General features: G+C 29.8%; 1 protein-coding gene across 3 annotated transcripts; it reads right to left on the bottom strand.

Annotated features, from left to right (window-relative positions):
• Positions 1–7,944: 7,944 nt before the first annotated feature.
• LOC137835497 (coumaroyl-CoA:anthocyanidin 3-O-glucoside-6''-O-coumaroyltransferase 1-like) lies at positions 7,945–11,950 on the bottom strand. Of its 3 annotated transcripts, none has more exons than XM_068644030.1 (2): positions 10,449–11,950; positions 7,945–8,263 (listed from the first exon to the last, which is right to left on the bottom strand). In XM_068644030.1, the coding sequence occupies exons 1-2, from the start codon at positions 11,864–11,866 to the stop codon at positions 8,209–8,211; spliced, it is 1,473 nt and encodes a 490-aa protein (XP_068500131.1). In that variant the 5' UTR covers positions 11,867–11,950; the 3' UTR covers positions 7,945–8,208. The 3 variants fall into 3 exon arrangements, with proteins under 3 accessions (XP_068500131.1, XP_068500130.1, XP_068500132.1); XM_068644029.1 differs by having other exon boundaries at positions 7,945–8,279; XM_068644031.1 differs by lacking the exon at positions 7,945–8,263 and having other exon boundaries at positions 10,236–10,550; positions 10,684–11,949.
• Between the last annotated feature and the right edge of the window lie 1,048 nt (positions 11,951–12,998).

Here is a 12,998-nt window from a genome sequence, read left to right on the forward strand (position 1 = left end):
ATAATGTTATTAATAATATTATTATTAAATTTTTTTATTATTATTAATAGTATTTATATTATTGTTATTATTATTATTAATATTAACATTATTATTATTTTAATTAATTTAGGGGAGGAGAGTTGATATAGTTATTGATTTTCTGACGGATTTGTGATTAATTTTGTGACTGAAAAAGTTACACCTTTAAAAAAATTACAGTAAAAAAAAAATTTGGTTTTATTATTATTAATAATTTTGAAAAAATATTTATCATCAACTATTATTTTCTACTACTATTATATTGTTATTGTATCATAATTAAAGGTATTAAAATTAATATTAACATTTTGCTCTCACTAAGTACAAGAGCTTATAGTTAAGATTTTATTATTATTAATTCTGATTTTATTATCCTTAAACTATTTTACCGTTATTATTGCATTAATGGTCAGTTTACGTATTCCTATTTTATAGCTTCCAGTAATTGTAATTTTATTATATATATTATTGAAGTAAATCAAAATAAATGAAATTAGTTCAAAAATTTTGCAATTTTGTGCAATTACGTTCAATTAGTTTCTACAACCTTTTACCTCTTGTTATTTCCTTCAATTAGTTCCTACAACTGGTATTAAAGTCAGTCTGTTATCATGAGCTCTACCCAATTATCAGTCCCTACTTTGATGGAAAAAATTACAATCGGTGTTGTGTGCAGATGAGAGTTTTGTTTGATTATCATGAGTTATGGGATGTCGTTGAGAGTGGAGTGTCTGCATTAGGTGATAATGCAACTGAGGCGCAACGAGTAGCGCATCGTGACCAGAAGAAGAAGGACAATAAGGCTTTGTATCTCATCCATCGAGTGATGAATGACGAGACGCTTGAGTAGATAGAAGGAGCAACAACTACAAAAAAGGCTTGGACCATTTTGTCAACCAATTATAAAGGTGATGACAAGATCAAAATGGTGCGTCTTCAAACCCTAAGACGCCAATATGAACTGTTGCAGATGGAAACCACATAGACTATTAATGTCTATATATAAATAAAGTTCTTGCCTTGTTAAATCAGATGAAGACCAATGGTGACACACATTCGGAGCAGGCAAAGGTGGAGAAGATTTTGAGGTCTTTAACTCCCAGATTTGAACATGTTGTTGCCGCAATTAAAGAGGCCAATGACATTTCAACAATGACAGGAAGGTTATTGTCCGGTTCCCTACAAGCGCATGAGCAGCGGATGAATGACAATAAGATTGAAAAACCAATTGAACAGGTTTTACAAGCACAAGCCTCAATTGGTAGCTCTTATCATAAACATGGCACTTATTGCAGTAAAGGTCGTGGTGGCCAAAATCATGGAGGCGCTGAGCAAAACAACATTGGTTCCAATCACAATCCAAGTTCAAATAACTCTTGGCGCAAAGGACAAGGAGGCATGTATAATAAATCAAATGTGGAGTGTTATAACTGCCATAAACGCAACCATTATGCAAATGAGTGTAGATCAAAAGGTGATAATCACGTTGCCAATTTTGCTCAAGAAGATAGTAATCACGAAAAAGATGAAGAGGATCATGCAGTACTAATGGCAGCCACATTAAATGAAACTCCAAATAATCAGACTTGGTATTTGGATACGGGTTGCACAAATCATATGTGTGGCCAGAAGAAGTTGTTTGCATATTTGGATGACTCATTTAGCACAAAAGTGAAATTCGGTGATGGCAGGTTCGTTCCGGTGACTGGAAAAGGGTGAATTCTTATCACATTGAAGAATGGTGATCACAGGTACATCTATGATATTTTCTATGTACCTGATATGAAAAGTAATCTGTTGAGTATGGGACAGCTGGCCAAGAAGGGTTATGTGATGCACATAGTTGAAAATAAATTCTCAATTTTTGATAAAAAAGGTAGTTTGATTCTTAGAACCTTTTTATCGAAAAACCGCATGTTTCTAGTAGATATTCATAAGGGTGATTTCAAGTGCTTGAATGCAATATTGAATAATGAATCGTGGTTATGACATTTACGCTTTGGGCACTTAAATTTTTAGAGTTTGGAAAATCTCTCCAAATAAAATTTAGTGAATGGTTTACCCCATATTCATCACCCTGATCAATTGTGTGAGACTTGCATATTTTGAAAGAATCACAGGATACCATTTGTTAAGGAGCCTTAGCGTGCAAAATTTTCTTTGAAGCTTGTTCATACAAATGTTTGTGGCCCGACGAATATATCATCAATTGGAGGTAATAAGTATTTTTTAACCTTTATTGATGATTTTTCAAGGAAAACTTGGATTTATTTATTGAAAAGCAAGGATGAGGTATTCCACTACTTTAAAATATTTAAAACATTTATTGAAAGAGAGTGACAAACTAATTAAGATGGTGCGTAGTGATGGAGGGGGTGAGTACAAGTCTAATGAGTTCAAGAGGCACTGTGAAGAACTTGGGTTGTAACATAGCATAACATGTCCCTACACACCTCAAGAGTTGTTGAGAGAAAGAATAGAACAATCATGGACATGGCAAGGAGCATGCTTAAAGCGAAAGGTATGCCAAATTATTTTTGGGTTGGGGTCGTAACATGTGCGGTATATTTGATAAACAGATCATCCACTTGGAGTGTTCCTAACACAACTTCGATTGAGGCATGGAGCGTATTCAAACCCAATGTGCAACACTTGAAGGTATTTGGGTCAATTACTTATGCTCATGTCCCCAAGGCAGCAAGATCGAAGTTGGATGATAAGGCAGTGAATACCATTTTCATTGGATATAAGCATGGAGGATACAAACTGTACAATCCAATGACAAAGAAGGTGATTGTCAGTCGTGATGTTACATTTGCCGAAGATGAGGAATGGTAATGGAATGAAACAACTGAAATGGATTCGAAAAAACGATATATTTACGTTTTGAACGATGATGTGGAAGATGAAGTCACTCTTGAAGCACCTACAGTTCAACCTGAAGTTGTAGTTCAACCTGAAGCTGTAATTCAACCTGAAGTTGCAACTCCAATTGCAATTATGATGGAGCGACCAAGAAGGCAGCAACGACAACATGTACACCTTCAAGATTGCGAAGTAAATCTTGATGATGAAGTTGATGACAATGGAGATTTAATTCACTTTGCTTTTCTTGCAGATTCAGAACCCGTGAGACTTACAGATGTCATTCAACACCCCAAATGGAAAAAGGCTATGAATGAAGAATTGATGGCGATTGAGAAAAACAATATCATGACTCAAATTGGTTTTAATATAGATATTCCAATTAAGATTTATGTTGACAATGTCTCTGCAATTAATCTTGCAAAGAATCCAGTTTTTCATCGAAGAAGTAAACATATTGATATTCGATATCACTTCCTGCGAGACCAAGTTGAGAAAAACATGATCAAATTGGAATACTCCAGATCAGAATATCATATTGCAGATATTTTCACTAAGCCATTGAAGATCAATGTTTTCATCAAGTTAAGAGATTTGTTGGGCAGGAACGTGGTTCCAAATTAGAATTAAGGGAGCATGTTGGTTATTAATTCAGATTTTATTATTATTAATTCTGATTTTATTACCCTTAAACTATTTTACCATTATTATTGCATTAATGGTCACTTTACAGGCATGTTCGTATTCCTATTTTATAGCTTCCAGTAATTGTAATTTTACTATATATTATTGAAGTAAATCAAAAAAATAAATGAAATCGGTTCAGCAGTTGTTCAGCAGTTTTACAATTTTGTACAATTACGTTCAATCAGTTTCTATAACATTTTGCCTCATGTTATTTCCTTCAATTTAGTTCCTACAATTATAATATCATAATTAAAGGTATTAAAATTAATATTAAGATTCTGCTCTCACTAAGTACAAGAGCTTATAATCAGTCGATCATAAACTTTTTTAATGATCAAGTGATTATTATTATTTTTATTATTATTATATATTTATTATTTTTATTATTACTATTCTTATTATTATTATTATTATTATTATTATTATTATTATTATTATTATTATTATTATTATTACAATGACTATTATTATTACTATTATTATTATTAATAGTATTAATAATAATAATAATAATAATAATAATAATATTAATATTAGTAATACTATAAATAAATAAAATATTATTATTAATAATACTATCATTAATAATATGTATATTGTTATTATTACTATAATTAATAATAATAGTAATATTATCATCAAAAAATTTAATATTAAAATTAAAATAAATGTTATTTTAATTATTATTAATACTATTAATATTAATATTATCATTTATATATTTATTATATTTATTAATATTATAATATTAATATTATTATTACTAATATTATGTGTTAACATTATTATTATTAATAATATTATTCAACATTCTCTTGGTTCTCTTTATACAGGCTTGTAAAGATGAATGTTAATCTTAAACTTTGTTTCATCTTCTTAAAGTCAAATCTTCAATAAGTAGATGTCAAAAAGAAAGCTTTTAATTTGCTTATAAAAACAATTTAAACATATTCAAAATATATTGTAATAAAAGCATATGAATTAGAATTAACCAAAATGAAAAAAACATCTTTATCAGGAAACTATTTTAAAAGTTAAGTTTTGAATTCTTTCCAAATTTATATAATTAGAAGTAAATTTTGATTGTAAATTCTTTAAGAAAATTAATATAAAGTTCGAAATTAGCAATTCTGGATAGGTTTAACTTAATATATTGTCTAAGATTTGTTACACTACACCATTTTTTACTTTAGGCAACATTGAAGTAGGTCACACTTATATAACAATTGCCTAAACAAAGAAAAGACAATGATTTTAGGAGTGTGGTTTAAGGACTACCAAATACACATTTGTAAAACTGTTGCTTATTTATAGCTTTTTTTTAAGTGTTATATTTAAAATGTGTGAGTTAAACAATAAAATTGTGGCCTAAAAATGACCACTGACATACAAATGTTGCTTAAAAGTAAAAAGACAACAATTTTACAAATATAATCTAAACGGATATGCAACATTTAATAGACTGTTGCCTAAAGTTTACAATAAATATTTATTAATTATTAAAAAAATATTTTAATAATTACGAAATTTTTTTATGAAAAAATGGACACAAGTGCAGTTACTTATGTGTTTCTCATAGTGTATATAGAGAATACTCATTTAATATTTCTTTTTTATTCTTAATTATTTCATAATGCGATAGTTACATTCAAATATTTATAATTAACTTACATAAATATTTACCAAGAAATATTTTTTTATTAAATTAAAAAAAATTGATACTAATTTTTTTTATCCTCAAAATCTCATATACTACTTATATACATAAAATAAGTGACTAGACCATCTAGTGTCTCAATAAATCTAAACATAATGAGTCAAATATATTAAATATATTAGTGAGTGATATATATTAAATACGTGACATATATTAAATACATAAATAATTTGATGCAAAATAAAAATAGTAATTTAAAACAAAAATATTTATTTTAAATGTAATATAAAGAGTAGTTGCGAGTTTTGTTTTTAAATGTCACCTAAATTTTTACAAATTAACTTATTAACATTTTTCTAAACATACATCTATGTTCATTTTCTAATACCTCTTACGAACTAGGAATTATTAAATAAAAAAAATATTAAAATAAGAAAAATTTACAGTTAATATCTATTATCTCTGTTTAATTTTTGTTCATTCCTATTGAATTTTAATTAAGTGATATTCATTATCATTATTTTAATTCACTATTGTATTCAAATAATATCTAAATCAAAATATAATAATACGTTAATAAATTTGTTCACACATATTTGTTAATATCAATTTATTTTTATATTAAATAAATGTTCTCATAAATTTTTTTTCTATAGTAAAAGTACATAAACTTATTTTTAAGAAATTATAAAATACTTATCCTTTAAACCATAATACAAAATTAAAAATATGAAATCATACAAATTAAAAATGATTCAAAAAAAAATTGTGCTATAAGAATATGACGGTTCTAAAATATATCAACTATGTAAATAGAAATTAAATGTAGTAAATAATTTAGATAAAGTAGATTTTAAATTTATCGAAACTTAATTTTCACAAGAATATAAAAATTAGTACTACATATCTCAATAGAAAAAAAATTAGCTAACATTCGTTGAGAAAAAAATTCACCATATAGTTGAATTTTTTTCTCACAAATAATAACCAGAAAATAAATTTAACCTACGTTGACATATAAATAATATCAGTTAAAAAATAATTAATATTCATGTCGACTAAAAAGTTCTCATTTACATCAACCGAAAAATAATGTTATTGGTGTTGGTAAAAAAAGTTCTTATTTATATCAACTGAAAAATAATGTTATTGATGTTGGTAAAAAAAACTTATCGACATTACTGAAAAATAACATTGTCAATATTAATCAATAATAAATAATAATAATCTTATTAATGTTGTTAAGGAAATAACTCTTACTTACAAAACAGTAATGTTAAGTGAAAAAAATGGTGTTTAGCGTTATAAACAAACATCGGTGATTTTGTTAAAAAAAGTTATAACTAACATTAATTAAAATCAATAAAATATTAATGATGTCTTTGTTTTTATTTCTTGTTCACGTGGAAAGAAATGTGTGGTTCGTTATTATTTGGATAACCAGATGTGTAGGGGGAGTGATGAGGGTGAGAAGATGTTGGGGTTGTATAAGGACGGTGGAAGGAGATACTTGATTCAAAATATCGTGGATGGAGAAGCCTGCGAGAGGGTGTGAACTTTGGTAGGACCTCTTTATGGTGGAAAGATTTGGTGGAGGTTTGGGGGTCAGAAGGATGGGGAAGGAATTTTGAAGATGCTTTCAAATGGAAGATTGGCAATGGAGATAGTGTTTTATTCTGGGAGGATAGTTGGGCGGGTAATGGAGCTCTAAAGCGTGTTTATTCGTGGTTATTCTCCCTGAGTTCTTGCAAAGATGCTAAGGTGGATGAGCTTGAGAAATGGATTAATGGTTCTTGGGAGTGGCAATTAACTTGGAGGAGGAGTCTATTTGAATGGGAAAAGCCTTTGGTGTGTATTTTTTTCCAGGGTCTTCAAGGGTTGAGTTTTGACATGGAAGAGAAGGACAGTTGGGTTTGGAAAGATGGGGAATTTCCTATTTATACGGTTAAGTCTTCTTACAATTGTTTAAGGAGGGCACGCGAAGGGGAGAATGTATTTGTGTATAAAATGTTTTGGAGGAGTAAAGTCGTGCCTTCTGCACTTGTCTCTGCTTTTGTCTCTACTTGGAGGGTACTGGAAAATAAGATTGCAACTAGGGCCAATTTAGAAAGGCGCGGAATTGCGGTTGAAAGCCTTTAGTGTAGTCTTTGTGGGGTAGAGGAAGAGATTTGTCGTCATTTATTTTTTGAATGCAGAATTGCTTGGATAGTATGGAGTCATTGTTTGGCTTGGCTTGGTGTAATGTCAGTGAGTCACAATGATCCACTATTAAATTTGTTTTCAGTTTAGGTTGTGTAACGCCTCTAATTCTGTCAATGATGTTTGGGGAGTAATTTTGATTGCAATAGTTAGCGAGATTTGAAAGCACAGGAATAATGTCATTTTCAAAGGGGGGGGATTGAATTTTTAGAAATGTTTGTTATGATTCAATTAAAGGTTTGGTCTTGGGTTACTTTTAAGTCACATTCTGTTTTTTTTTCCTACTCTAACTGTTGTCTTGATCCATTGGTTTGTAAGACGTTGGTTAAGTGATGTAATTTTGTCGCGTAGTTCCAGAATTGGTGTTGTGAGGATTGTCGATTGGATCACCCCTGAAGTGGTCCATATTTAATTTATTGTTTATTACTGATAAAAAAATGTTTTTGGTTTCTCTCTCATGAGCAGAGAAAAAAGAGTAAAGCCACATAGACCTTATGCCTTTTACTTAAATGTCTTTCGTTACATTGTGCATGCATATGAAAATTGTGTGAGAACTGCGCATAGAGACATGCAAGAGGAATCCATGTAGAAGAATTTTTGACTAATTTTGCAATTTTTTAGTTCAAATGCTTAAACCCATGAACATCTTTTTTGGCACCATTTCAAAGCATTCCAAAGGTGAAGGTTATCTGTACCATTTCAAAGCATTATAGAGAGCTTGTGTCGTTGAGCTTTTTTCCCTTGTCTAGAGAGTTTGCATGTGATTTCTTGAGCCCATTTTAACTGTGTTGTTTATGAGGGAGGGGTTTTGTGGTTGACATCAAAATAATGTTTCTGGAAAACATAGAAACTTGGATACAAAAGGTTAGTGAAATCGATAAAGATAAGGAATAATCGATTATGTATTTTGTTTAAATTGATAATGATTACCATGAACCTTATATAGAAGATAGAATTAAGGTGTATTTAAAGTTTAGAATCGATTTTGTGGTGTGTTGTAGTGCATGCAAACACACCCTCAAATTTTCACACATTTCCTCCCCAATCCAAACACACACTAAATATCACTAGTATCAATAGAAAAGACGATGTTGCTGTTTTTATCTTTATAAAAAACCGAGATATCTTGAACAAAACTAACCTAACATATCTCAATTGATATTGAATTAAAGAAGAAAATATAAAGAAATTAAATGTAAATTTGAGAAAGGATAGAAAATTCTTATTTTGTAGATATAATTTAAAATAATTCAATGTAAATAATTAAATTAATCTAAAATATTCTATTAAAATTATATATTTTATCAGAAAATATTTCAAATTCTTTATAAAAGTGTGCTCTTTAATTAATTCACAATCTAGCTAATCCAACTATGGTCATATTGTTTCGATTTTTTCTATTGTACTTTTATATAACTGTTCAAATACTTTTAATTTGATTTCTACAAAAATAAAATACAATTATAATAATTCGTGAAGACACTTTCCATCAATTTACGTATCAAAATAAAAATAGAGTAATATAATAGTTACATTACACGTAATTTATTTAATGGAAAGTGTGAAATATGATTTTTGTTTTGAAAAGTTTTGATGGAGAACCATGGAGTTACCACATCCGAGTTAATAAGATTGAAGAAGATAGAACTTTGATTAGAACATTCATTTCTAAGAGACTTTTCTTCATTTTCTTAATTTTGTAAATTTGTAATTTGGTAATTTTGTGTAGGATTTAATTAGACTTGTATTTGGGATTTATTTGGACTTGTACTTGGACCATGTATTGAACTTATTTTCATGGATCATATATATTGGATGAATTAGAGTATGATGTAAATAGAAAAATAAAGTCTAGCTAAAGTTACAATTGAATTTCTTTAATCCAATGCAGCTCTAGACCATTTAGGGTGAACAAATAAATGAATAGAGTGCAAATATAAAGCATGAAGTGAAAAATAAGGCATGAAGGTTCACATGACATCCTTTTAATAGAAAGGATTTTCACCAACTAAGAATGGTCACTTGCCAACCTCTAATTTAAAAATATTTGCTCCAATGAGAGAAAGCCTACACTTGTCAAGTTGAGTGAAGAGTTTTTAGATTAATTTTTTCTGAATTTTGGCACACTGTAAATAAAAGTGTCAACTCTCTTGTAAAGGATTAAAATTGAAAAGAAATTTACTCACTTTGTTTTAGCACTAGTTTTGTGTTTAGCTTAGAATTACTTAGGAATTGGCCTCATCTCTTCTAAGTCTCTATATTCACTAACCAAATTTATCTTCTTCATTCAATTTTCTTCATCCATTTAACCCAATCAGACATCAATCAAATCATAACATATGAAAAATTACAAAGAACTACGTAAACATAGGACTACATTAAGTTTCTTCATTGACTTTCATCTTACAAAACTTTTAAAGGTTAAACAATTCTATAATGTTTTCTTCCTTCCTTCCTTCCTTGCTTCCTTGTGGTAACTCCAAACGAAAGTCATATTTTGATATCTCTATCTAATAAACAACCACTTACAAGTCATGCAGTTGGTCATTGAGCTGAAAAGAAAGATAAATATAAAATATGTAGATGGAAGAAAGAATCACTAGTTTCCTTTCTTTTTTATACGTAGAGGAAGGGAAGAAACATGGTTTCCTTTCTTATTTTAAATATTGGAATTCTTTATTTGGCAAGTTAGCATGTTACTTTATTTTGTTAGTGTAGATGTTTAATTGGTTATTTATAAGTTTGATTTTACATAAGATTCCCCTTTAGATCAATCTGTTTGAAATTCGTGGAAAAAAGTCACCCATTTAAATCCATATATAGTATATGGCAGATTCATGAAGACCTAATCCAACCTGGTTTTAACCATACCTATAATCACATCTAAAATTTCAATGTTTAAGCTGTCCAAATGACCTAAAACGGTAGGTTTAAACACAACAACAAACCACTATAAGGCATCACAGAAACACTAAACAGAAATAGAGGTTAAACGAGAATATATTTTGGGTTCACTTACAATTTATTAATATTGTGGAGTTGCTCTTGTAAGATGTTGGTGAACTTATTCATGAGAGTCCTTTCAAGAGCCAATCCAACCTCAATTCCTCCTTTTTCGTCTCTACATTCAGAAAGAGAAATTGATCGAGACGATTCAATATGCACTGCTTCACATTTCTTAGGCTTTCCCCAACCAAAATCAGTCTGGTACACACCCAATTTTGGTGAACCTGCAATAACCAGCACAGATTTACCTGGTTTCGTTAGCTCTCTGCAATCTGAGATCAACGTTTCAGCATTTCTCAAAGCATCACTCTTCAAATCTCTAACTTGTCTTTCAATGGCGTTTGCTGCCCCTACAATACCACTTTTTCCCACTAGCTCACTCCACCTTATTGCCACAATGCGAAAGGTTAAACAATTTCCAAAGTACGTGGAAGGTAATGAAAATTCAGGAAGATCACGGCAATCTGCTGGAAACACCAAGTGGCAAAGTTCATCACACTCTTGCGAAAAGCAATTGGCCTTTTCCTCTTCCGACCGAATCTTGCAAACCCAAATTGTAGAGCACGCAACAACAAAGGTTGATATGTGTAATGCCCCCGAATCGTTAGTGGCACATTTAAGAGAGACCCATTTCTTTAGTTTCTCAACTTGTTCAAGATCGAGTACAACATTGAAGCGAACCTTGTTAGTGGAAAGATCTCGCACGAGCCCCGCGAACTCCATGATTTTCGAATCACAATGTTCAAGTTCTTGAAAGTAAATGAACTTAAGCCCCTTCGGGTCTTTAACTTTGTCTCTCTCGTGTGAAGGAAGAGACAGAGAGGTTTCAATGGAAGCCAAGTCCCCTTTTGCCTTGCAAAGAGAAGCCCAAAACTTGATGAAGTGATGAAGTGATTTGCCATCCCCAGCAAAGTGGTTGAAGGTAAGACATATGCTGAAGCCGGAGTTTGGGAAAACCGTGACTTGAATGGCCATGAGAGGAAACACACGTGTGCCATCTTGCTCCAGACGAGGGGTAGGCAAGGTGGGAAGAAGAGGGTGCCAGTTTCGAACGTCTTGAGGTGAATGAGAAGTGAGGAGAGTGAAGTCTGCTGTGGACTCTGCAACCGTGAAGGAGAGAGAGTCGCCATGAAGGTAACGGATGTGAGAGAGATGGAGTTGTGGTGGAACGATAAGATTGGAGGCAAAGGGGAAGAAGTGTTGGAGAGAGAGGGAAAGAGAGTGTTTGAGAATGGGAAGTGCTGTTTGGAGGAAGTGGTGAGTGGGGTGGGGAAACTGATAGAAGAAGATGCGTTGGATGGAGTTGCAGAAGAACCATGGAATATCGAAGAAAGTGAGGGGAAGGGTGGTTGAAGGAACACAATTTGGTGGCGGAGAAACTTGACACCGCTCTATCATCTTCAATGAATCAAGTTCTCTCAGGTGAGCCATTTTTGTAGCACTCTGGCTGTGAAATCAAACTCTAATGGAAAAGAGAATAAGGGATAGTTGAGGTTGGCTGCAATACAGAGAAACATGAATGACAGAAGGGAAAATCACACATTAATTCTTATAACCTTATCTTTTTGTCCTCAATATATAATAAAAAATAATTAAAACTATTTAATTTTTTTAAACATATTTTCTAATTTTATCCCAAAATAAACTATACATGCCTTAAAATTATTTGATATATTTATAATAATAATAAAAAATTAAATATATTTCAAATAAAACAAAAAATATTATATATATATTATAATAAAAATAAAATAAATAAATTATATTATAAAATTTATATGCATAATTAATTATGTATAATACTTTATTATAATCGATTAAATAGTATAATACAAAATCATATAAATTCTGTAACATAAATTATACATGTTATATATATATATATTATTATTATTATTATTATTAATATTTATAATACTATCATTAATAATATTTATATTATTATTATTATAACTACTATTATTATTACTACTAGCGAGAATACATGTTTTCTCGCGTCTGTGTATCCGTATTTTTTTTTATTTTTTTTATTATTATATGTATATTTATATTTATTTAAATGAAATATAAATTTATGTGTATTCATATTTTTTAATTTTTTTCATAAACTTATGTGTATATGTATTCTATAATATTTCACAATGCATTTATATTTTATAGTATTTGCCATTGTCTGTGTATCTGTATTATTTGAGAACGATGAGTAGTAAATATTTAAATATTTGACAACACTACACTTGTGTATCTGTATTTTTAAATATTTGACATCGTCTGTGTATTTATTTTTTTTAAGATTAATAAATGAGAATACACAAAACACTGTCAATTGTTAAAATATATGTATATACATATAAAATACCCATATACATATTGAAAGTAAATTAAACAATTTTTTATTGTTAGTAAAACATCATCTCAAAAGAAACAAAGATTTAAATATGGGATACCCGAGTGTTATTAAATAATATAGATACAAAAATATTGTCAAATATCAAATATTATAGAATGTAGATAAATATATATGAAAAAAATTAAAAATATAAATACATAGACATTGTCACAC

This window comes from Phaseolus vulgaris, chromosome 5, assembly GCF_000499845.2.
Source record: "Phaseolus vulgaris cultivar G19833 chromosome 5, P. vulgaris v2.0, whole genome shotgun sequence".
In the NCBI taxonomy this organism is placed as follows: Eukaryota; Viridiplantae; Streptophyta; class Magnoliopsida; order Fabales; family Fabaceae; genus Phaseolus; species Phaseolus vulgaris.

Coding starts and splice junctions, on each gene's coding strand:
- LOC137835497 (XM_068644029.1), bottom strand. CDS start 11,866: ATGGCTCACCTGAGAGAACTTGATTCATTGAAGATGATAGAGCGGTGT. Junction 8,280..10,448: donor CTCCACAATATTAATAAATT/GTAAGTGAACCC, acceptor TTTGTATCCAAG/TTTCTATGTTTTCCAGAAAC.